Source organism: Leptonychotes weddellii, chromosome 1, assembly GCF_054177405.1.
Source record: "Leptonychotes weddellii isolate Sample4059 chromosome 1, ASM5417740v2, whole genome shotgun sequence".
NCBI lineage: Eukaryota > Metazoa > Chordata > Mammalia > Carnivora > Phocidae > Leptonychotes > Leptonychotes weddellii.
Genome location: NC_138369.1, coordinates 52,600,125 through 52,626,228, shown reverse-complemented (window position 1 = coordinate 52,626,228; position 26,104 = coordinate 52,600,125). Strand labels below are relative to the sequence as shown.

The 26,104-nt window shown below is 49.9% G+C and overlaps 1 protein-coding gene and 1 long non-coding RNA gene across 5 annotated transcripts in view; both read right to left on the bottom strand.

The window, feature by feature from the left end:
• Positions 1-1,896: 1,896 nt before the first annotated feature.
• ANO10 (anoctamin 10) overlaps positions 1,897-26,104 on the bottom strand; it is a 213,303-nt gene continuing 189,095 nt past the window's right edge. For all 4 annotated transcript variants that reach the window (XM_081823379.1, XM_081823392.1, XM_081823402.1 and 1 more), the window contains one exon: positions 1,897-2,430. In XM_081823379.1, the coding sequence (XP_081679505.1) occupies positions 2,362-2,430 (69 nt within the window). In that variant the 3' untranslated portion in view covers positions 1,897-2,361. The remainder of the gene's footprint in view (positions 2,431-26,104) is intronic.
• Positions 13,107-26,104, bottom strand: part of LOC145722126 (uncharacterized) — a 40,456-nt gene continuing 27,458 nt past the window's right edge. Inside the window, exons 1-2 of the long non-coding RNA XR_014146168.1 lie at positions 15,644-26,104; positions 13,107-14,317 (exon numbers count right to left, since the gene is read on the bottom strand). The exon at positions 15,644-26,104 is cut by the window's right edge and continues 27,458 nt beyond it. This is a non-coding gene — a long non-coding RNA (uncharacterized LOC145722126). The remainder of the gene's footprint in view (positions 14,318-15,643) is intronic.

The window sequence follows — 26,104 nt, the reverse complement described above, 5'->3', positions numbered from 1 at the left end:
GGACAATCAGCATCTTAGAGCCTCAGAGAGGCGAGCTGGGTGGGCGGCGGGGGGCGTCATCCATGGGGAGAGACGGCTGGGCGCCTTCCACGGTGGGGTGCGCAGAGCCTCCTAGCGAGTTGGGGGAGCCCAGCGAGGGCTGCGGCCTCCCTGGGGCTGTGGTGCTTCTCTGGGCCTGTCCTCGTGGAAAGCCAGTGTTGACCGGGCCTGGAGGCCAAGCACCCGGGCTCCATGCCCTCTGGCTGACCACAGCATGGGCAGCCCCTCTGCCCGCTTCTGAGAAACACAGGGCTGGACCCCCGAGGCTCCGCAGCCCTTTCCTGCTTGTCCCTGCCTGACCCACCCACTGGGAGCGCCTGCCGGGTCCCCCGTCGGAGCTGCTCTGGCACTCTGCAGTCCCCGTGTGTCACAGCTGGCTGGGGACGTGGGAGCATGGTTCTCGCTTGCCTGGGCTGCTGTCCCCAGGACTTGGCCCTGAGGGCGGAGGTGAGGCCAGAAATAAGAGAACACATTGGTGCGCAGAAGAGCGGAGGGAGAGGAGTGCGGGGCGCAGGCTGCGGTGAGTGGTGCTGGGTGGGGACGGGGTGGCGTTGTCCTCCATGTCCCCCTCCGCTCAGTTAGGAGGATAAGGGACTACAGAGAGTGGAGCAGTGAAAAGGCCTTGGCGCCCCCACCTGCCATGAGCTGGAAGGCCCAGAGCAGCTCTAGGGCCAGCACACCTACACGGCAGCCCCTCCCACCAAACCCCTCTTGACACAACCTGCTGATCCTACGTCCAGGCTCCGCGTCCCCGTGGCCCCAGCAGAGGTGGGGCCTGTGTGTTCTGCCTACCCCAGGGGCACCGTTTGCCCCCCGGCTGAGCCCTGGCTAAGCACTGTGCTTCTGCCGGGTGGTACTGAGGAAGGGCACAGGGAGGTTCCCGGGAAAGCCGGTCTCCAGGGCGGGGACCCCCGGCTCTGCACGGGCTCCTCGCAGGGTGAGGAGGGCCGGCCCATGGGCAGGGCATCGAGATGACTCCTGTTCACAGCCAGGACCCGTGCGAGACCAAGAGCTGCTCCATGGACCCCATCAACACTTTCCTCTTCCCCAGGCTGGACTGTGAGGAAGCTCCTGGGGACTCGGCTCAGGACCACTGCGGTGGCTGCCATTCACCGGTGCTCCAAACCATGAGCATGTTCCAGAAAGTATTCATCAGGCCTGGAACCACCACCGGATGACTGGGCCACAGAGTGCCTTAGACCAAGCAGGGGCTGGGTAGAGCCGAATCCGAGATGTCCGTGCTGGCAGACTCGGCGGCCTGGCAGGACCAACCCGACAACCCCGAGGGGCAGATGGGGGCGTCGGGCCTTCCAGCAGACTATGCTGAATGGGCTGCTGAGGCCATCTCCGCCTCGAGGTGAAGGAGAGAATGAAGGCGCTGGGCCCCCGGGTCCATGAGGAACATGGGCCCAGGCAGGGAGGGGCTCAGCTTGACAGGCAAAGGGAGCCAGGCTCTGCCCTCCTGGGTGGTCCTCATGGTTACACGTGGTGCGACACAGCCAGGGGAGCGAGCAGCTGGAGCTCGACTTACCGCCTCCGTGCCCGAGAAAGAGGTGTGTGCAGCCCTCTGGGCCCAGGCCGGGGATGGATGGCACCGCTGGGCAGAGGCCCCCCTCCGCAGGGATGAGCCCACACCAGGGTGCTGGCTGCCACGGGCATGAAAGCAGCCCCGGTGGCCCTTGCCAGTCCCCACGAGGGGACGGGTTCCAGCACTGGCTGGGCCTGGCCCCGGGCCTTGGAAGTGGCACACAGGTGCCCAGCCTCCAGCTGAGCATCCCTCAGCTCCCCCTTCAATGACCTGACCCAGGGCTCATTTCAGAAGGAGGGCCGGTTCAGTCCTCATGGGGTAAGTAGGAGTCAGAGAGGTACGTGTTGCCTTTAATCGCTCAGTTACGACGGCTTTTGTTGAGAAAGGGTCTGTTAACATACCGCAAAACAGAACCAGGCAAGAGGTGTTTAGAGCTGTCCGGGTGCTGGAAACACTGCCTCGCCCCCCTTCCCCAGGCCCGAACCCCCGCAGACCGGCCCCGCTGGTGGCGCGGGGGGTGCTCGGCCTGACCCGCCGCCCAGCCCCCATGGCCGGGCCGCTGCATGGGGGGTGCTGGGGGGGCCTGGGCAGGGACGGGAAGGCAGGAGCAGGCCGGGTGGGGGCCTGGGAGGAGCTGGGTCTCGGCTGTCCTCCCCGCCGGCCCTCACCGGGACACCGCAGAGCGGGGCGCGGCGCCGCCGCTTATGGCCACGCAGCTCCGGGTCTGGGGTCAGGGGACGCCGCATTGCTCCAGGTGCCCCTCTGCCTTGGCTCAGGGCGGCCCGGGAGGGCGCTCAGGCCTCCTCCTCCTTATTGCCTTCCCTCGATTCCTCCTTCAGGTTCTGGGCCATGAGCTTCATTTGCTGTTGAGAGAACACAAGACACGGGGGGGGGGGTAAGCCACGCCAGCCTGCGGGGTGGCCCCCGGGGGGGTGACCCAGGCTCCCGCCCCCACTGTGAGAGGCCCTGGGCGATGGGGTCTTGAGCTCCATCAGAGCACACTCTGCGCCCTGAGAAGCTGGGGAGCGGGGGTGCCCTGACACTGCCCGAGGCCCTCCCGAGAGCGCAGAGCCCCCGCTGCTGACACTGAAGAGATGGGGGCCAGCGGGCGTGGGCCGGGGATGTTGGGTTGGGTGAACCTGCTAGAAGGGGTCCTGTGTGTCCTGCCTACCCCAAGGACGCCTGCAGATACAGGGCTGAGACGCAGCCACGGGATTCTCCCGCCCCAGATCCCCAGGCAGGGGGCCTGGAGCACTGACTTGGGACCAAGTCCTCGCTCTGTGCCTATAAACTTGGTGACCCAGGCAAGTGGACCTCTGTGCCTCTGCTTCCACACCTGCACGCAGGGAGCCGTGAAGCACATTCTGCATGGTGGTCACTGTACATGGAGTCCCTGGCCCAGAGCAGATGAGCCCAAACAGGAGACATTTTCGCCAGCCCTCTGTCCCTACAGCTACAGGACGATCCCGAGCCACTGAGCCATCCAGTGCCACTGGGGACATCCTAAGAAATCTCCCTGAGGGCCAGGCCAAGACAGAGGTGCAGCCTGCCAGGCTCACAGGGAGGTGTCAGAAGGAGCCCACAGCCAAGGACAAGGCAGCTGGGGGTGAGGAGGTCCTGCAGCTCCCAGTCCTGGGGCGCCCCCCGTCAGTCCCCGAGGACCCCACCCCCCCAGCTCCCAGCCCCCTGTGTCCGTGGGTGCTGGAAAACATGACTATAGCTCTGCCCTGTTTGTTGAAAAAATGAATAACTCCTTTGGAATTTGGCTGAAAATACCCACGCTGCTTTTTGAGAACAGTTATTTACTTCTGGGAAAAACACAACTCTGAGCTCAGACAAGGCCGCTGCTGCTCGAGGTAGCCGACCGCCCCTCTTGGAAGCCCCCGGGCACCACATGGGGCTGGATCCGATGCCGGGCTCTCTCTGTTTCAGGGATAGGAGGCCCATTCACAGTCTGCAAGCAAAAGCCTCTGCCTCCTGCTTCAACCCCATTTCCCCTTGTGAGGATCATTTAGATCTGCAGTAGCTCGGGAGACCCCCGTTCTCTGAGCCTGGAGGCTGCCCCTCTCCCCGTGGGCTGCGGCGAGGCCTGCCTGGCTCTTGCTGGTCCACATGGAAACAGGCTTTAGGGGATGGCTTCTAATGGAGAAGGGGGCCGGTGGGTCATGGGGACCAGGGAGCTCTTGCTGCACGGGCCACAGCATTTCCGCAGGCCTCCCTGGAGTAAGCCGTGGGCACAGGAGCGGACGCCAGCCTCAGGCCCCACGGCCACGATGCCTGTACAGCCTGGCAAGGTGACGGTGCCCGTCTGAGTTAGCTCGCAGACCTGGAGGAGCAGAACCCCAGGCCACGTGAGAGTCTCCCAGAAGTTATGTTTTGCATCTGCCTCCTTTTCTGCTGCTCGTAGCACTTCCCATCCTCTTAGGAGCCCGCTTTCCCTGTTAACTGCGGATGTAAAATACCCTCATACAGGAAAACTGTACTATTTCAGCCCAGATTCACTGCCGACTCTTCTAGCTGGTGTCATTTAATACTTACGAGACCTTTTTAAATGTCTTTTTATGAGAGAGAGAATATGAATCTATTTGACAAGCAGCCATAAGAAATTAAAGGCTAAATAAATGTAACTAAACTAGAACTATAATGAGGATAAAATATTGCCTAGCTTGTCATGGAATCTTCTAGCCAGGCCTCCCTAGCATTCCACATGGGGAGGAAAATCCAAATGGGTTTTGATCCAAAGGAGCCTGTAAGGCTCCCTGCAGGGAGCAAGCTGCTCTCCCATTATGTGTAGGGCTTCCGCTGGGTGGCTCCTGACACAGGGCACGTCCGGGGCTGTCCGCACTGAGCTGCGCGGCTGGGAGCAAAGGTAGAAGCGGTGGCCAGGGACCCCACCATCCTCCCATGCCCCAGCCCAGGGGCAGGAGCACTCTGCCCAGGAGTACCTGTCTCCACAAGTGCAGTGACCAGGCCCCTCCATCTGGTGGGTTGGGTCAAGCCTGCCCACCGCCCTTCCCCTCGGTGGTGGGTCCCCCAGGGCCTGATCTGCCTCATGGAGCTCTGTGACCCCCACAGGAAACATGGCCCATGGTGCGTGGGAAGGCTTGTGCTCCCCGGGCCTTTGCCAGCGCAGGGCTGAGCGCCCCGGCTGTGAGGGGAGCCGAGGCTTGGCTTATCTCCCTGCATCTCCTGCCTTCCCTGCTGGACATGCTAGCCAGCGGCCTCAGCAGAACTTCAAACCTGTGGCTCAAGCCCAGAGAAACATCCAAGCAGTTTAGAAGAAACAAGCTGCAGCAGCCTGTTTGCCACAGAGGGAGACTTAAACTGGTTTTGAGGTCAGTGAGTGGCACCCAGTCCTGTCCGGTGCAAACAAACGGGCAGGCCTCTGCCATTCCTCCTGAAAGATGGGAGTCAGAAGCCACTGCGCCTTGAGGCAGCTTCTCTCAGGTAAGCCAGCTGCTGTCCACTGCTCGCGGGTCTAGATCCCCTCCATCTGCTGCCATGACCTTGGAAAAGGAGCCCCACCCCACCCTCCTGGTGCGGAGGAGCCAGGAGCCTGAGCCCCAGCCCAGCCTGCTTCCCGCACCCTCCCCTACTGCGGGGAGACCATGAGCACTGGCAGGATGAACTCCAGAAGCACAGATTTTCTCATCTGAAAGAACCTTGATGATCATTCAGTCCTGTGGCCACTTAAGAATCTGGAGAAGCCTCTTAAATGCAGACTCATCGGCCCCTCCCTGGGACGCTAACTGGCTGGTCTGTAGTAGGGCCCAGGTCTCTGAATTTTTAACAAGCCCTTGAAATTCCTCTCCAGACCTCCCCAGACTTAGGAGTCTCTGATTTGTCGCCTGTCATCTGTCACAGAGAAGCAAGCTGGAGTGGAGGGGGATGAGCAGGCCCCTTCCAGGCCATGCTGTGGGCTCAGGCCAAGTCACAGAACAGCCCTTGGGGCACCAGGCCAACCCCTTGCAGCCCAGCTCTTCAGCCACTTCTGCTCTTTAGCAGCCCTGCCTGGGGAGATGCAATGGCAGGGAGCAACATTATCCCATTAAAAAAACCTGGCTTCTTTAGGGATTCTTAAATTAAAGCCTTATTAAAAATATAAGCAAGGTAATAGTGCTGACTTCTTCCCTACAAAAAGCATCAGAATGAAGAGAATGAAATCTTCCCCAATTCATGACTCATTAAAACACTCATGCTCCAAATAATTCTTTAAAAAGCACAGACTGACTTCTTACATCATTCATTATTAGTAATGATTATAAGAGGAACCTAATCACCAAGTGTGTTGTCCAAATGCACAGCTCAACATAAGAAAGGATGCATAATTGGATCCATTTTTTCCTGTGGAGAAGTTCAGAAATGCTTCCTGAGCCCTGCAGTGCTTTCTACAGATCTGGGACGGCCCCTTCTCCCCACCAGGCTTGTTAGCAGAGACTCTCTCTGGCTGAACCCACAATCAGCTCTGGGATCTTGCTATTCATAGCACTCAGGAAATCACAACCAATGGATTACATTACTGCTCAATTTGAAATCTGTTAGCAGCTACTCCATTACCCCTTCCCCTCAAAAGCAACAACCACCCACAGAAAGACTATTTGGGCAGCTCCTAGCTGAAGGACCGAAAGAGCCTGTGCATTCATCTCTTCCTGTTTACCGGAAGCTTCGCTGGCCAGGAGCTGGCTCCGTGCAGAGCTCAGTGGCTGCCATGGGGCCGGCTGCTGGCCTCACGGGCTCAGACAGGAACCGGGTTCTCGGGCCAGTTCAGTCGGGTAACGGCACCTGCAGCACCCGGCTCCCCCGACTCATGCCGGCCTTGGCCTCGGGTGCGGAGGCCTGATGACAGAGAGCTAAGATCACCAGCCCCCTACCCACCTCCATTCTGATGTAACTGGGCTCCCCCAGGGTGAGTCTGTCATGCAGGTGGGGTGGAAGGAAGCCACTCCTCCAGCTCGAGTGAGCGAGTGAGCGGGAAGGAGCAGGACTGGAGGCCTCCCTTGTGCACAGCCGTGTCCGTGCACCCCTCGTTAGCACAAGCGAGCGAGGTCTTCTCTCTCTGTGTCATTCATTGACCAGGCTGAGGCTAAGCAACTTGTCTGAGGTCATGTAGCTAGAATCAGGGCAAAATCAAGCAAGGGTCTGGCCGTTCAGGTGAAAAAGAAAGTAAAGAATGGGACGTTTCACAAAGACTTTTTTTTTTACATTTTTTTTTAGTACTCTCTACCCCCAGCAGGGGGCTCGAACTCACAACCCCAGTGATCAGGAGTGGCGTGCTCTTCTGACTGAGCCAGCCAGGCGCCTCAAAACTGTTTTTATTTGTTATATCTAGAGGAAAGCTTACCTCAAACAAGCAGTGTTTTGGACATATTCTAATATAACAACGAAACACTCCAGATCTGCCCTGGGCCTGGCAATGCGTTCAGGCTCTGACAAGCCCCACATCAGTGAGGGAAGGACAGGAGGGTGCAGGGGCAGCGGCCCCTCAGGCCGTCTGGAGGGCACCGCCTACACCACCTCTCTCTCTGGGGTGCCTGGTTCATCTCAATATTTGACAAAACGTACAAAATGTGAGGTCTGCTGACCATTAAACACACGGCGCTCTGAGTCGCACATCCTTACCCCAGCCAGTTTCTCTCCCAGTCACCCCATCTCAGGGGCCACTACCACCTGGCTGCTCGGATCAAAACTTGAGCCCTTATGGTGGATGCCTCTGTGCCCCTCCTCTGTCTTCAGTACGCCGTGGGGCCCGGCCCGCCCCCCGCCCCCCGACCAAGCACACCCGCTGCTCCCAGTGCCGGCCTCCCAGACTCCTGGACGTTGTCATCCCAAAGCAGGCCAAGCCAGGTTTTAAGACAGGGGACAAGAACATGCAACCACAGAGGCTTCCCATAGGTTTTGGACTCAACCCCAGGTCACTCAGCCCAGAGGGGCTGCCTGTCACCATCACCCTCCACTGTAATTCCTGCACTCCACTCACACCATCTGTTTTTGTCAAGGTTTATGGGAGGGTTTTTCCTGCTTCAGTGTTCTATCCCACCTAGTGTGGACTCTCTGGAGAGGAGCTGTGACTCTGCCCCCAAGGCCCCCAACATAGCACTGCGAGCTGGAGCCAGCGCTCCATCAGTCCCGGTGGAAGAGGGGCCACAGCCTGGAGCCCACGGGGGCAGCCAGCAAGATCCCCGTTCAGCCCATAACTCGGCATGACTACAGTGAACTGGGAAAGCCTCCCTTCTCGTGGGTATGTAAATGAGACACACTCATGTCCTTGAAGGCAGCATCACTATCTGGATCATAAATCTGTTCGTCACATGTATGGGGTCCCCGAAAACATACTGCAGTGTGAGCTTTATATGAGAAGGCCCAGGATGTCGTTCGGAGGCCCAGTTACCTGTCTTGCTGGCAATGCAGGTCTGGGCCCCTTAGGACTGTGGCTCAGTGGGAACAGGAATTTTGGTTCCCCCCAAGCCCCCCAGTGTGGCTCTGGCTCTGGCTCAGGGGGTCTGCAATGACCGCCAGGGAGGTGGAGAGTCAAGGGCCACCCGGAAGGTTGCCAGATTACCAGCTTGATTCCAGCTGGAAACAAAAACCCTCCAAGATCAAAACCCAGCTCCAAAGAGGCTCCAAGACTTGGTGGCCCAGCCCAGCTCACCCAACAGGTGACATGCTGGGGGCCACAAGTCTATTAACTGCACAAGCTGACCCCGGGAAGGGTAAAGTCAGTTTAACATAAAAAAAATTTTTTAAATCTACTTCTTAAATAATTGTTTGGGTCTTGCTTTCTCTGCATAATTGGGTTTCAGAGCTAAATTTCCAAAAGCAGAAGTCAAAGGCTCTTGGAAGGGAAACTCCACAGATAGCCTGCGAATGCAAATTCCTTTCTATAGAGTGTGAGGGACCCGCAGAAGCCTGAGGCTTGCTTCCCAGCCATGCCCAGAGATGCACTTATTCTGATGCTTCTGGAATCAGGAGCCAAATACGTTCAATTAAGCCACAGCTTTCTCTGAAACCTGGGCTGCTAAAATTATGTATTTGTCAAAGCTATGGGCGTTCTATAGGTGGCTAAAAGTGCTGAATGCACACACAAAGACAAAGCGAAACTGATGAAAGAGTGGCCTACCTCGCTGGGTTTGAGCTCGCTGGGTTTGGGAAGTGAGAAAGCCCTCATCTGGGCTGCTCATGGCCTCTGTCCTTCCATATTCCATCAGTGGGTTCTGGTATTTTTTCTGGGCCCCTAAATGCAATCCTTTCCATTTATCCAAAATTCGCCTGAGATCACTAAGCAATGAATGTAGCAGACTCTTCACCGGCACCTGGGCTTTCAGCATGGGATGGGCACACTCCATCTAGATGGTTCCGCATGGACTGTGGATCACAGGCAGGTGTGTTCAGAGCGCTAGCCCCATGCTTCATGCATGTTCTCTGTACTAGCTTCATGTAATTCTTGGTAACTTACTCCCCACCTGCCCATTTCCTGCATTTCTAATTGTGCTTATATATGCAACCTCTTTTTCCCTCCTGCTTTATTGATTTAACTTTTAATGTCTGTTACATTCTATTATTTTTGCGTAACTTACTGACCAACAGTTATATCACAATACATACCAGATACTGTCCTAAACGCTATTTACTCATTTGCTCCTCCGAACCACCCTATGAGAAACATATCGTCATCATGTTAAAGATAGAACTGAGACCCAGGGAGGCTCAGAAGCCTGCCCAAGGTCACAGCGCACAGGAGGTTTGAGCCCAGCCCGCTGATGCGCCTCTGGTTTTGCGCTGTTATACATCACTCAGCTTTCTGCCCCAGCCACCTGTGCCAGGAGATTCAGGGTCGGCTGGCTCACACTTCTGTCTCAAGAGGGTTTGCTGAGATCTTTTTGGTTCTTGGTGAGGCCTCAATTTTGTCCCGTCCCACCTGGCTCAGATTTTCTGCTTCTGCTAAGTCTCTAAACCACGGGAGTCTGGCTCTAGAACCCACCACATTAACCCCTCTCCTGACCTGTAAGCACAAATTTAAGCAAGATTTTAAAAAGTTGCTTACAATGCCAGGAAAGAAGTTTAAGAGTTACATTTTTTAAGAAGACAGACATCCTTGGCTTGTTTTTTTTTTTCTTTTTTTAAAAGGAAAGGCCTCCGAAGGGCACAAGAACCAGAAAATGTGGGAAAAGCTGTGGGATTGTTAGTTGGCAAAATCACAAGTGCTCAAACAGCTCAAACATGGGAAGAAGGCTAGCGATGGGTGAACCGCTAAGGAGAGCACCTCCAACAAGGAAAACGGAAAGAACCAGGACCTAAATCTGGCAACAAAGTGCAATTCACCAAGCACCGAAAGAGGAGTACAGGCAGTCATACATTATTCAGGAACAACCAAGATTAAAATAAGCGATGTGTCCTTCGTTAGACGAGGAGAGAAAACTGGTAACAGATGTTGCTTAAAAGGCAGCTGAACTGAATGGATGTATTTTGGAAACACCCAGGCCCAAGTGTAGAGAAGGACGGTGGGCCCTGGGGACATCCACAAAGTGGGGGGGATGCCCAGCCCAGCAGTGGCCTGGGCGGAAGGTGTTAACCCCACCCTCTCCATGGCCCGCCATGGGGGTCAGGTCAGAATACAGATGGAATATGTGGAATAGAAGTGTCATTAGAAATAAAAAGAGCCAGGGTCCCTAAGAACAAAAGCAAGCTATGAGTAATCAGAAGGAAATACGAGAATATATAGATAAAACACTCAGTACTTCTGGAATGGCCATCCACTGTGCACATCCTGACCACAGAAGAAGGAGGGTGATAACAGGGAGGGTGAGGAAGGCACAGAACGGGAGTACTTAGCAACTCACAGAAGTCGGATGAAGGGGCCATCCAATTCTGTATGAGAAAGGGGAAAAAAGCATTTTGTGTTTTGGCAAATAGTCATGTAAAAAAAGTATGATGGGGCACCTGGGGGCGCTCAGTCAGTTAAGTGTCTGACTCTTGGGTTTTGGCTCAGGTCATGACCTCAGCGTCGTAAGAGGGAGCCCTGTGTTAGCTCTGAGCTCAGCGAGGAGTCTGTTTGGGATTCTCTCCCCCTTCCTTGCCCTCCCCCTCTATTCCGCCTCCCCCCTTTCTTTCTCAAATAAATAAATAAATAAATAAATAAATAAATAAATAAATACAATCTTTAAAAAAAAGTGTGGTGATCAGTTTGCCTCAAACAGGACAAATTTCTTTTCAATTTCTTTTAACAATTTCTTTTACAAATTGAGTTCCTTTTCTAATGGCATCTTTCACTGAAAGAACTAGGTTTCTAGGTGTGATGCTAGTTTGCAGAGCGAAGTGCACGAGGCAGCCCTCCATCCACTCCATCTGCTACGATATGGTCCTGGGCTGTTTATCAGAAGGGACGGAGGGGGATAATCTGATCGCTTTTCATCAGCCCATGATACCGAACACCCAGTGATGTTCCTTTACCGAGACATCAATCCTGCGCTTCAGAACACCCAGATGACCAAGCATCTGTAGGAGGCACTTCCTGGACAAGACTGTCTGCAGCGTCCCCTACTCAGGAACTGGTCCACTCTTGATCTGACTGTAGGAAGGATGTGCTGGGGCCTTCAGGATGTAACTCCCTCTTTGTCTGGAAGCCCTGAGAGACAAGGAGGGAGGCAGTGTTCTTCTCTCACTGCATAAGCTTCCATACAGGTCACTAGGGGCCCTCAGGAGATGAGACCCAGAGAGGTGAGTGACCAGCCAAGGCCGATGACGATCTGGTCAATCCCTGTCTTTATCTGTGGGTCCTAGGTTGATAGGTAGGAGCATCCCAGGGCCCAGGGCTCAGGCTGTGCATGGAGTGGTAGACAGGCCAGAGGACACACCCAGAGGGGTAAAGGACAGTAAGCTCCAGCGGCTGCTCCACAGAAAACGCCCCCATGCGCTCACTGAAAGTCATGGCTGGGGAGGCATTTAGGGACCTAGCCACTGAAACTTCAGCAGTTTGGTTGGGTCAAGGTGATACACAAAGGCTTAAGAGCCCAAAGAACAGAAATAAACACCACTGATCAACGACAGAAATCAGAGGTCTCTAACAGGACCCCGCCTGTGGGGTGAGTGGGTGGTGTGGCCGCCGGTCAGAGGGAACCCCGAGCCCAGCCTCCCGTCGGAGTCCTGAGTCAACCAGTGGGAGGGGCAGGGTCTCACTGCTGCACGAAGCAGAAGCCCAGACCGTTTAGAAAATAAAGGGCTGAGGTAAACACTCCACTGAATTAAGTGAGGGAGACAGCCTACTGCCCACACCAGGGTTTCAACCAAAGACTTTTTAAAATTTTAAATAAACATTTTTCTTAAATATTAAGGGGAGATAACCTGTAATCGAAGAAAACAATCCATCACTACTAACTAGGAGAGAGACAGCAGGATGAATGGGAATGGCCGCACAGGGCGAGCTGCATCTCTGCCCCGAGAGGCACCTGCACCCCTTCTGTGTGCCTGCCGTGAGGGTCGGGGTGGGGGCTGGTGGTGCAGGCACGGAAAGGGCTCCTGTCCGCTGCAGAGTGGTTCCAGCCTCTGGACACCTCACCCCTCACCAAAGACCAGAAAGATGCTTGTAAAACGCAGGCCCAACTTCAGGCCACGGAGAGAGCACACGTCTTTAGGATCTTCTCCCACCACCTTTAGGATCTTCCCAGGGCAGTGAGGTTGTTTCTCCCTATCTAAATACTGTATGGCTCTTTGATAAACATGGACATCTCTATGTTTGGTTAATCTAATACTTCACAATCAATAACATAACTAAAACCAAACCAATAGTTATAACATTGACTGGGATTTTGACAAGTCCACATTGCCTCCATTGCCTAAGAGATTGGCATGTTCCTTTCACCCCGGGGGGGTGGGCAGGGCCCCATCCCCAGCGGGTAATAACGGCTGCCCTGGGTGCCCGCACAGCGAGCCAGCAGGACTGCCACCATCGGCGCCCCTTCGGAGGAGCCTGGGCAAAGCCGGAGCCAGGGATGGTCTACTTGATCACACCTGATTTTCTTCTGCAACAAAAACACCGTCAGTGGAGGGCAGGGGCTCTAGCCTTCATTCACCGGACATCCCTTCCCTCAGAGCAGCTAATGCCTACTCATCCCCATCTATGAGCCTCATTAAACAGACAAATTCCTGCTTTTTACATACATCTTTTATTTCACTTTCCTTGCCATCACCTTATATCCCCTCTGGGTGAGGGGCAGCGACCGTAACCAACACTGCGGCCGAATTTAGGGTGACGGGAACGTCACGGAATACACCTCACTGTTGTGTCACAGGGTCTTGAGCACATTTAGGCTGTCTAGTGCTTCCCGGAGTCTAGAACTGGAGTGACACAATGCTGTCCTAGTTGGTGTCATTGAAACCATCCATAGCACCAAACCACCTCTGTCCAAGGGACTATCTTTCCATTAACTTTCCTCCAGGGGGAGGGGTCCAGGTCAGACTTTCTAACAGGTGGAGTTAGTAGTAGGCTAGATGACTTTTTAAAAGTTCACGTCTATAGAACCATGAGAGACAATGGACTCTGAGAAACAAACTGAGGGTTCTAGAAGGGAGGGGGTGGGAGGATGGGTTAGCCTGGTGATGGGTATTAAAGAGGGCACGTTCTGCATGGAGCACTGGGTGTTATACGCAAACAATGAATCATGGAACATTACATCAAACACTAATGATGTAACGTATGGTGACTAACATAACAAAAAAAATTCATGTCTATAGTCTAATATAGGCATGAAATTCATCACTTCTGTGAGGAAGAAAGGACTTTTTTTGCAAACATGTGCCTTAGAGACCAAAGAAATCTAAGACCCTAGTGTGACCAGAACCCAGAGTCTGGATGAAGAAGAAATGGGAGCATTCATGGCTGATACCCCACATACCGTCTAGTCAGACCACATCAGGTTTCTCCCGAGTGTGCGCGTGCTTCGGGGGAGACATGGCCTGGTATGTGTTGCTGTTACATGAGCCGAGATGGGGTTTTCCAAATTGCAATGATTACAGAGTTTCACTGAAATTAATTATGGAACCAATCCTGGGTTAGCCACTCAGTGCATGATACACGTGCCCCTCTAGGCCTTGAACAGCAGTGCTCCCAGGTGTCAGGGGAGGCTCTGAAAGGCAGCGTGAACAAATGCATGGGCTTATCCCTGCTTTTGACCATATTCCAAAGGCCCTTTTGGGTTCTCTCCAAAACAACAGAAGTAGAATAACAGCTACTTTATTATTTTATATGCAGTACCACAGGTTCTCTTTGTCCATCTAATGGACGTACAAAAGTTCTGATTGTTCTTAGGCCTTAAACACACAATGCACAAATCAACTTAGAAGATGTTCTTGGTTCTTTGGGTGAAGCCAATATTACCAAATGCAGGTGTTCTCTGGTTAAAAAAAAAAAAAAAAGTTTACAAATTCAGAAAGAATAAAAGCTAGGACTAAAACATTGCAGTTCTATATCTGCGTATCACATTCAGAAGAGCATGCAAAATAGGGGGAGAAGTGGCAAAAGGGCACTTCAGTGAGGCTCCTAAAAATCACTGCAGGAAAGAAGGCTAGTACCAAATACTTCTTTCCAACTCCATCTGGTTCCACTCACTGCTTCCAGGTCTCAAAACGTGTCTGTATTTCATGCTGGGAGAGCATCAGTGGCTCCCGTCTGTTTCCATCACACACTTTCCAGAATCTGGAAAGTTCTAGAAAGATGGAGTCTAGCCCGTGTGATCAGTGGTGTTTTTAGTGCAACCTCTGGAAGAGATCACAGTCACAGTGTGGGTTAAGCTGTCAGCCAGCACAATCCTGCTTAAGCCACGTGGCTGCAGACACAGCTTTCTAAGCAAGTCCCAGTATATAGAGTGTCAGAACTCTGCCTCCTTGCTTGGCTATTTAGAAACACGAGCTGATCCACCTAATAGGTGTTGAATTAAACATGCTTTTAAATATTTAGTTCCTCTTCTACCATTACTGCTGTTTCCCTGTGTGAAGCCAAGAACAGCTAAGCCATTTGCTGATGGGAGCCCCTGGTAAAAGTAGTAAAATACAGATGATTTTTGCCTCTTACCCTGAATGATCTGCAGGTCATTTTGTTAAGAGGACATGGAATACATGTTTTAGGAGCCCACGGCCTGGTTTTAGTGGAGTGATTCTGTGTCAACTAGCAAAGCCTGCAGCTGATGCACAGTTTGTTCACAGGGGTCTAGGAGGGGGAAGCAAATCAGTGTTTCTGTAAGTTGTTTTGGACAAGCCAAAAACCCAGCTTGCACCAAATCAAGAATCATATAGAGTTGCACCAGGCTGTGGGTATATACTGTACATTTTCTGCCCTTTGACCCGAGCACTCTGGGTAAGTGTGTGTGGCAAAGAGCATGGGTAAAAGCCCTTACGTCTGTGGGCTTACCGGAAAGGGCCTGAAAACCACTGGGAGGGAAGAGTAAGACACCCATAGTGGTTAGCAACAGCAGCTGGCCGACCTAGCCCCCCACCCTTCAGGAAGGCACTGGCACCAAGATCAAGACTCCCCTGGGGTGCTCGAAAAGGCACGCACCGGGCCTGTGCCAGGTCAGCAGGAAGTGAGGGCTAACCGCGAGAGGAAGACTCGCAGGAGGCAGAAATGGAAGGAAACAAAACGGGGTGAGTCAGAGCTGCAAGGGCGCCACACAGTGAGAGGACAGTAATTTCCAAGCACAGCCCCCCTCAGGTGCAAAGGCTCACCACCCTCAACCACGGCCGGAGAAGGGAGCGCCGCCCACAGTTCTTGGGTCCCTGCCCTCCGGGGCATGCTGTGGTCAGGGCAGCGTGTCCCGCCGACCCCACCTCTGGTAGATCACTGTGACCCCAGCTGACCACCCCAGTGCTGCGAAGAAGCTGCAGGCCCTGGGAGCGCACTGGACACTCCAGGGTTTCTGGCTCCCAGGTGGATACACCTCAATGGGACCTCGAGCCCACCTCTCAGACCCCGGCTCCAGCCCCCTTCCCAGGCCTTCTACCCTGCTTTGGGGGCTCTGAGGGATGCGGTTCTCTCCTGACCTCCCCAGCAAACCGACCTGGCAGCAGCCTCTAGTCCCACGGTCTCACCTAAACCTGTGCATGCCCACTGTGCCTTGAAGACACGGCGCGGCAGGCGCACTTCCAGAAGCTTCTCTAGCCGGCCGCAGCCAGGACAGGCAGGCCTCACATGCACCCGCAAGCAGAGGACCCTGATGTAAGAGCTGGCAGGATGCTGTCAGCCCGCTGGCCTCCCTGAGGCAGAGTGGGCTCCTGAGGGCAGGGTTGGTCACCGCGGTGATCCAGAGCTCTGAGGTGTGGCACAGGATTGTGGGGAACCAAAAGAGCCAGGCTGGGAAGGGCTTCTGCCCCGTTCTGTGCTGAGACCTTTACAGTGCTCTTTCTGCCCTTTACAGTGACCACAGACACATCCTGGGAGTCTCCCTTTTTCCTTGGGCTGCACAATCAGACTCCCCCTTTGCCACCAAATCCCATCCCTCCAAGGGGCCAGTTCTATAGCTGGAGGAGAGCCAAGGGCGGTGTTAGGGAATGGACCATGGGACTACCTCGGTTACCCAAAGAAGCAAAGTCCAACTGGTAATTTCAGATGCTCTACGCAGGCAGCTTTAAGAATGAGACAGACTGGGGCACCTGGGTGGCTCAGTTGTTAAGCGTCTGCCTTCCGCTCAGGTCATGATCCCAGGGTCCTGGGATCGAGCCCCGCATCGGGCTCCTTGCCCAGCAGGGAGTCTGCTTCTCCCTCTCCCTCTGCCTACTTGTGTTCTCTATCTCTCTATCAAATAAATAAATAAAATCTTTAAAAAACAAAAACAAAAAAAAGGAGACAGACTTTTATGTAGTTGGTTCTAAGTCTTGATGATTGACAACCAGAATGTGTCTGAGGATCTTTCATAAAACAAGTTTCCCAGGTCCCATTCGCAATTCTCATTTAGCACGTCTGGGGATGGGTCTGAGAACTGTTTTTCAAACTTTTAATTTTGATATTTCAAACTTACAGAAAAATTGCACGCACAGTATTAAGGAGTCAGAAATACTCTTACTCTGCTTTCATTGTGCCCTATTTGCTTCACTATTCTCTATTGTTATTTTTTTTCTGAACCATTTGAGAGTAAGTTGCAGACCACAAGCCCCTTGGCCCCTAAACACATCAGTGTATATTTCCTAAAATCAAGGCCTGGTTCTTACATGATACTGGAGAATGTTCTGTTCCCTAAGTGATTTTGAAGGGTGAAGTGATGGCCACTTTCCTGTTTTATCAAACTTGCCAAATTTTATCAAACTGATAGAATTCAGGAAGTATCAAAAACAGATGGGAGCCCCCCAAGTAGTATTGCAGGATGATAAAACAGCAGCTGGTTATTCTGAGGATATAAGGTTATGGAAGAGGTTACAGCGATGAATGCATGAGTTCCCTTTTATTCAGGATGCAAAAGATATTTTGATGAATTGGAATAGAACATTACCATATAAAGAAGCGTTCAATTGAGCTTAGTCTGGGGATATGTGGTGGGCATTCTCTAACTGGCCCTCGGTGTCCCTGTCGCTGGTATGACTCCTTCGTGGAACCCTCTCTCCTAGTGTGGGCTGGACCTAATGACTCGCTTCTCAACAACAGGACACAAATGTGAGGGAATGTCACTTTGGAGCTTAGGCTACAAAGAGGCTGTGGCTTCTGGCTCAGGTGCTCCCTCTCATGCGCTGGCTCGGATGGCAGCTGGCTGCCCTGTTGTGAGTGGCCCGCACACATGGAGAGGCCCATGGTGAGGAACTGTCTGGGCCCTGAGGCTCCCAGCCACGGGCCTGAGCCCGTCCAGCCCTGAGATGCATGTAGCTCTACCCAACATAAGAGGTGCCCTGCTAAGCCATGTGCAGACTCGCAGAAACTGTGAGAGAGCCAATGTTTATTGTTTGGGGGTAATTTGTTATCCAGCAGTAGACAATATGGGATGGTTAACATGGAATATCACAAAAACTTACTATGTTAAAATATGCCTGATTTCATGGAGAGCTCAATAGAGTAATCAAAGGCCAAGGGGTCCTGGCCAGAGAGGCAGGAGGTGGGTTACCTCTCCTGTCTTTATAATTTAACCTCTCTCTCTCTCAACCAAATTCTTTCCTAGTGACTTTGAAAAATATTTTTATTTTTAAAATACATGTGCATAGTTTAAAAGAATCAAGCACTACAGAAATACCATGAATAAAGATTCACTCCCACTTTTGTCCTCCAGCCCCTTATCTTGGGAGGCAATTTCTTAATACATGACCAATTTCATGATCATTCTTTCAGAAGTTTTGTTCCCCCTCCCCAATATCAGCATATGATATCTCTGGATATCCTTCTTGTTTTTAATACAAGGGTGGCATAATACACCCTGTTCTGCATCTTGCAAAATAAATCTTGGAGATAGTCCTATATCAGAAATTGTACAAAGTTCTTTTTCTTTTGAATGCCTGTGGGGTTTGTGACGGAACAATTAATTAACTAGTCCCCTAAACTAGGGTGTCCTTATGAACGTGTGAGTATATCTGGGGAATAAATTCTTTGAATTTTCTTTAGACTATTAAATACCCAACTCTCTCTCATTAAACAGACAAACAAAATCCCCACCCCCCACCCCGTGGACATTTCAGTTTCCTCCTCCCTCTCCCAGCCAAACCTGTCAATGGAATGGTGTCTCTTGGCTCCCCAACCACCGCACTGTGGCTCCTGGCCAGTGAGTCCACTGGAAGAGATCCCTCTAAGGTCACCCAGCTGCCATGGTGCTAAATCCAAGGGCGTTTTCCCGTCTTCATCTGATGCGTTCACAGCTGCACTGGACATCTTGCCACGAACTCCTTCCCGACATGGCTGCCCAGGACTATGATGTGACCCCTCACCTGGCCCTCCAGCCCTCCCACCTCTCCCTCTGCCCTATGCCCGCCTTTTTCTGGAAACAATCCTCAAGGGTCAACTCCAGGGCCTCTCCTCACTTAGATCAGCACCATCCGCCATAACACTGTGATGACAGGAATGTTTTATTAGCACTTAAGATGTGGTTAGTGCAACTAAAGCGCTGAATTTTTAATTTGATTTAATCTGAAGGAATTTAAATGTAAATAGCCACAGGTGGCTGGAGGCTATCGTGGACAGTGCTCTCCCCGCGAGATGGCATATACCCAGCTGCAGCCGCCACCTGTGTGCAGAGCATACAGCCATCCCGACTCCCCGCCCACATTTCCTTCCCAACTCACGAAACACTCACAAAACCAATGCCCACCTGCCATCTTCCTTTGGATGTCACTAAACTGACAACACTAAATTCAAGATCATCTCCTGAAGCCAGGCTGTCTTCCCACCTGGTGAAGTGCACAGCTCAGGAGCCTTGCAAACCCAAGTGTGGTTGACTTCGTTTCCTGACCATTCTGATTGGTCTGCACTCTACATGTTGGTCACCGTCCTATGACTCCGTCATGGAACTGGTGTAACGGCCTTACCACTGGTCTGCAGCAGCCCCGCCGACTCCCCCCTAGTCTGTCCTCACAGCCCCCTGGAGCCTGAGAGACCCCACTCTCGGCGTGCCACAGCACAGCTATAGAGCACACTTATTCATCCACTAGACCAGCGAAGAGTCACAGATGCCAGGGATCCTCCGAGCCCTCGAAGTCGAGCTTGGGTCCAGCAGCAAAACGAGCAGTGCTGAGGCCTGGTAAGTGCTAGGAGTTAAGTCAGGAAACAAGGCAGCAGTGGTCCATTTTCCTTGGGGCCTCGGGGCTGGAGAAGCAAGCACTTGACCAATAGTCATCAAGGGAAGGCATCTGCTGAGCAGTCCCTGAAAGGGGCTTTCTGAGCAGGGAGAGTGTGACACCAAAGGATGAAGGTGGCAAAAAAAAAAAAAAAATCCAAGACTGAGATTGGACAGGAGAGGTGGCTGGGGGGAGGGGGGGCGCGGGCAGGAGGCCTTGGGGTCACGCCCCTTTGTTCTGGACACTATTCCTGCAGCCTCCGGTTACATAAGCTTCTTTGGCAGCCGAGCCTCTAGCTCATTGGAACTTGCAGCCAAGGAGAGAGGCCAGCTTGTTCTACGTGTGCTTCATTTGGTCAGATTTTTTTTTTTTTTTGCCTGTACTTTTGTGATTGATTTTTTTTAAATAGAATGCAAGACCTTCAGTTTATCCTGATTAAATTTTAACCTGTCCTTTGTGACCTTCATCACTGAAGCATGTCATGATTTTTCTGAATGCCTTCATCCAGCATATTCCATTGCCTTTCCGCCATCTTCACTGTTCATCTTCCTTTCATGCACCTCCCATTGTGTGCATTTTCCCGACACTCAGAGCTTATCGCAAACTTTAGTCTATCAGAACAACATATATTCCCTTTGACTGCTTTGGAGTGCCTTCCCTCCCTGCCTGGACTCTACCTCTTCCCTACTCCAGATCTTTCACTCTGGAAGTCAGCAATGCCAGCCGCTATTTCTTAGTCTCCCTGGTAGCTAGGGAATGAGCTGGTAACTAAATCCTGCCCAGTGGGGCTTGAGGGTAAGTCTCCTGGGGGACTTTTGGGCAAGGTTTTCCTTCCTAATATAAAGAGACTCTGAAGAGAAGCCTCCCTTACCTTTGGACAAGAATGTGTGAAGATATGATGCCTGGAGCTATGGCATCCACCTTGCGACCATGATGAAAGCCAACATACTGACGATGGCTGGATGGGAAGAGAGCCAAAGCCTACTCAGTTCCATAATGGCATCACTGGGCTGTTCCCTCAGCCCTGGGAAGGACCCATGTAGGGATTTATTGTTATATTATACCTCAGGTTCACTTAATAACTTTTTTTTTTATTAGTTTCAAAAGAATTTAGTGATTCATCAGTTGCATCTAACACCCAGTGCTCATTACTTTACATGCCCTCCTTAATGCCCATCACCCAGTCACCCCATCTCCCCACCCACCTCCCCTCCAGCAACCCTGTTGGTTTCCTAGAGTTCAGCATCTCTTATGGTTTGCCTCCCTCTCAATTTTCATCTTATTTTATTTTTCCTTCCCTTTCCCTATGTTCATCTGTTTTGTTTCTTAAATTCCACATAGTAGTGAGATCATATGGTATTTGTCTTTCTCTGACTAAATTATCTCACTTAGCATAATACCCTCTAGTTCCAACCATGTCATTGCAAATGGCCATTCTTTTTGATGACTGAGTAATATTCCATAGTAGATACATACTGCATCTTCTTATCCATTCATCTGTCAATGGACATCTGGGCTCTTTCCATTGTTTGGCTATTGTGGACATTGCTGCTCTAAACATTGGGGTGCACGTGTCCCTTCAGATCACTGCATTTGTATCTTTGGGGTAAATACCCAGTAATGCAATTGCTGGGTCATAGAATAGCTCTATTTTCAACTTTTTGAGGAACCTCCATACTGTTTTCCAGAGTGGCTGCACCAGTTTGCATTCCCACCAACAGTGTAAGATGGTTCCCCTTTCTCTGCATCCTCACCAACATCTGTTGTTTCCTGAGTTTTTAATTTTGGCCATTCTGACTGGTGTGAGGTGGCATCTCATTGTGGCTTTGATCTGTATTTCTCTGATGCCAAGTGATGTTGAGCATTTTTTCATGTGTCTGTTGGCCATTTGCATGTCTTCTTTGGAGAAATGTCTGTTCATATCTTCTGCACATTTCTTGACTAGATTTTTTGTTTTTTGGGTGTTGAGTTTTATAAGTTCCTTATAGATTCTGGATACTAGCCTTTATCTGATAAGACATTTGCAAATACCTTCTCCAATTCTGTCAGTTGCCTTTTAGTTTTGTTCACTTTTCCTTTGCTGTGCAAACGCTTTTTATCTTGATGAAGTTCCAATAGTTCATTTGTGCCTTTGTTTCTCTTGCCTTTAGAGACATGTCTAGTAAGAAGTTGCTGTGGCCGAGGTCGAAGAGGTTGAAGCCTGTGTTCTCTAGGATTCTGATGGATTCCTGTCTCAATATTTAGGTCTTTCATCCATTTTGAGTCTATTTTTGTGTATAGTGTTAAGAAATTGGCCCAGTTTCATTCTTCTGCATGTGGCTATACAATTTTCCCAACACCATTCATTGAAGAGACTGTCTTTTTTCTATTGAATATTCTTTCCTTGATTTCTCTTTCTTCTGCTTCACTGTTAATGTATAGAAATGCAAAACTGACTTCTGTGCATTGATTTTGTATCTTGCAACTTGCTAAATTCCTGTATCAGTTCTAGCAATTTTTTGGTGGAGTCCTTTGGGTTTTTCTACACAGAATATTATGTTGTCTGTGAAGAGTTAAAGTTTGATTACTTCTTTACTGATTTGAATGCCTTTTATTTCTTTTTGTTGTCTGATTGCTGAGGCTAGGACTTCCAGTTCTACATTGAATAACAGTGGTGAGAGTGGACATCCCTGCCATGTTCCTGACCTTAGAGGAAAAGCTCTCAGTTTTTTCCCCACTGAGGATGACATTTGCTGTGAGTCTTTCATAGATGGCTTTTATGATATTGAGGTATGTTCCTTCTATCCCTACACTGCAGAGAGTTTTAATCAAGAAAGGATGCTGTATTTTGTCAAATGCTTTTTCTGCATCTAATGAGAGAATCATATGGTTCTTGTCCTTTCTTTTATTAATGTATATGTATCACATTACGTATGTTGATGTTGTGGATGTTGAACCAACCTTGCAGTCTGGGAATAAATCCCACTTGGTCATGGTGAATAATCCTTTTAATGTACTGTTGGATCCTACTGGCTAACATCTTGGTGAGAATTTTGGCATCCATGTTCATCAGGGATATTGGTTTGTAATTCTCCTTTTTGGTGGGGTCTTTTTCTGGTTTTGGGATCAAGGTAATGCTGACCTCAGAGAAAGAATTTGGAAGTTTTCCTTCCATTTCTATTTTTTGAAACAGCTTCAGAAGAATAGGTATTAATTCTTCTTTAATTGTTTGGTAGAATTCCCCTGGGAAGCCATCTGGCCCTGGACTCTTACTTGTTGGGAGATTTTTGATTACTGCTTCAATTTCCTTGCTGGTGATGAGTCTGTTCAGGTTTTCTATTTCTTCCCGTTTCAGTTTTGGCAGTTTATATGTTTCTAGGAATGCATCCATTTCTTCCAGATTGCCTAATTTGCTGGCTTATAGTTGCTCATAATATATTCTTAAAATTGTTTGTATTTCTTCGGTGTTGGTTGTGATCTCTCCTCTTTCATTCATGATTTATTTGGGTCCTTTCTCCTTTCTTTTTGGTAAGTCTGACCAGGGGTTTATCAATGTTATTCTTTCAAAGAACCAGCTCCTAGTTTTGTTGATCTGTTCTACTGTTCTTTTGGTTTCGATTTCATTGATTTCTGCTCTGATCTTTATTATTTCTCTTCTCCTGCTGGGTTTAGGCTTTATTTGCTGTTCTTTCTCCAGCTCCTTTAGTTGTATGGTTAGGTTGTGTATTTGAGACCTTTCTTGTTTCTTGAGAAAGGCTTGTATTGCTATATACTTCCCTCTTAGGACTGCCTTTGCTGCATCCCAAAGGTTCTGAACTGTCATGTTTTCATTTTCATTTGCTTCCATGTATTTTTTAATTTTTCTTTAATTTCCTGGTTGACCCATTCTTTCTTTAGTAGGATGCTCTTTAACCTCCATGTATTTGTGTTCCTTCCAAATTTTTTTCTTATGGTTCACTTCAAGTTTGAAAGCATTGTGGTCTGAAAATATGCAGGGTATAATCTCAATCTTTTTGTGTAGGTTGAGACCTGATTTGTGACCCAGTATGTGACCTATTCTGGAGAATGTTCCATGTGCACTCTAGAAGAATATATATTCTGTTGCTTTAGGATGAAATGCTCTGAATATATTTGTGGAGTCCATCTGGTCCAGTGTGTCATTCAAAGCCCTAATAAATTTTATTCTTTATATGGGAACAACTCAGAAATATCCCAGGCTACGAAAGTCCCTACGTCTCATCATTCTTGTGTTCTCCTGTAAGTTACTGGGTACCTTCTCAGCTAAATATGTTGTATCTGTGATTTCTAATTCTATGTAGACTAAGGCTTTATCTGGGCATATGTTTTTCTCCCTTAAATTACAAAGTTCTCTGGATTATACCGGCCAATTTTCTGAGAAGTTCATTCTTCTCATGAATTTTGAGGTACTTTCTATTGGTTGTTACACTCCAACATTTTAAGCCTCATTTAGAAACCAAAATCATGTTCTTTGACATTCCATGCAGCCATTTATCTCCCTTTCCTTTCAGTTACAAGTCTTGACCTCCAACATAGACCAACACCTGGTGTCCCTCTCCTGCAGGTGCTCCAACATCAGTAGGGAAGCAGCCCGAGTTATTTCCTGTGAGCTGAGCTCCCTGAGGCCCCCAGATGTGGCTCCTTCCTTCATGCCTCCTCAGAAAAGCCCTCCCTGGCACTGGTCTCTGCCCCCTCCTCCATTCCCAGAGCTCTTCCCTTCTCATCTGCCCTTCCCACTGGAAGGCAATCAAGCCTGCTGTCTGCCCCCCTACCCCCTCGTAAGTCAGCATTACATACGAGCCTAGGGACAGAGCTGGTAGAGAAGGAACATTCCCAGGGGAGGGAAAAGGTGTGAACACTCACAGGATATCATAACTGCTTTTTTCTATCACACTTCATTTTCAGGAGAATCAGGGGAAGTTTAGGGTGACTGCAAGGGCTGATAAGTGTGGGCAGATTTGCTTTCACGTATGTGCCAAAGTGATAGCATCCTTCCTGTTTGGCAGTGCAGGCCTCATGTTTGTGTCCTCTGGTCCCACCCTCAGGCATCGTGGTGAGCCTTGTGGTGAGCAACAGGCTTCCTCTGACCTATCATTTTCTCTTCTTGTCCTGAGGCCTCGCATGTAGCTTTTCCTTGAAAAGTCCAGATTTATCCTCTATGGGAAAACCTCCTGTCACAAACACATCACCAGTAGCTCTGCGTTTTTCTTTTTCCTTTGTGTCAAATTCTTCCACCCTCACCTCTTGACTCTAAGCCTCTTCAGGATATTTGTTTTTCTGGCTTCCTTCCTGAATTTTTTCCATCTTGCACAGGAATATTTAATCCCTTCTAAAATGTTAGCGCCTAGACTTTTTCTAGCAAAAAGATCAGCTAGATTTTATAGGAAACAATGAAAAAATAACCCTTACACTTGCATGTGGTTTTTACATTTGAAGGAATTGTGTCCCATGCTGGCAAACAAAGCAGGAGGCCCATTAGTCACTCGACACCCCTGTGGAAGTGGCAAGGCCTGGTTGTCGGGCACCCGGCCGCCCTATCCCTAGTTTTCACAGTGCTTCCCACTTTGCACACATAATAACTGTCCTGCACAAAGGTTAGATCACACGCCTACAGCTATGAAGCTTAGGTCTTAGGACAGAAACACAGCCCATGCTGCTTGGCTTCAAACCACTGTTCTTCCCAATTCCCTCAACTTCTGTATTTTCTGGCATTCAAGGAAGGTAGAGTTGACCCTTGAACAATGCAAGCTGCAACTGTGCAGGTTCACTTATCTATGGGTTTTTTTCGATAAATACAGTATAGTACTGCAAAAGTCTTTCCCTTATGATTTGCTTAATAACATTTTCTTTTCTCTAGCTTAATTATAAGAATACAGTATATAATACATATAACATACAAAATACGAATTAGTCAACTGTGTATGTTATGGGTAAAGCTTCCGGTCAACAGCAGGTTATAAGTAGTTAGGTTTTGGGGTGGTCGAAAATTGAGCAAATTTTTGACTGAATGAACAGGGTCGGTGTCCCTAACCCCCATGTTGTTCAAGGGTCAACTGTGCACTCCTCAGTTTTTAGATTTCAGGAAGCTACAATTTTGCTGGACTTGTTTGCCACTCTGCTTTTTCTCCTACCTGGTGGGGGAGGGGGTTCAAGCTGGGGGGAGGACACTGGGAGGCTGAACTGTCTGACACAGCATGTTTCCAGCCCATAGAGAGTAATAGTTGTGTTTGAGAGGCCCCCAGGACAGTTTTCTAGCAGATTCTCCTGCTTGTCTTTTAGCTTTCTCATTATATAAATGACAGATTCAGAAAAGCATGTTTTCAGTTTTGATGAAGTGCCATTTATTGATTTGTTCTTCTATGGATTGTGCTTCAGAGGCTGATCTAAGAAATCTTTGCCTAATGCAAGTCACAAAGATTTTATCCTGCTTTTTTCCTAGAAGATTTATAATTTTAGGTTTTCTGTTTAGGTTTACAAGCCATGTGGGTATGAAGCATTTTTTGTTTGTTTTGTTTTTGCATATGGATATCCAATTGTTCTCACACTATTTGTTGAAAAGACTATCCTTTCTCTACTGCACCATATTTGTGTCTTAGTTAAAAATCAGTAGTATATCCTGGTATCTTTCTCGTATTATTGGTTTTCTTCAAATATCTGATGCTCTTAGGTAGTTTCTTCACATTTCTGAAAGAAGGACTAGGTGATCCTTGGTGATCTACTCTACCAAAGACTAGGTGACAAGAATGGGCCCCTTCCAGGGGTTTTCTCTCCTCGTGTGTTATCTGTCTCCACCCTGTCCTCCCTCTGGAT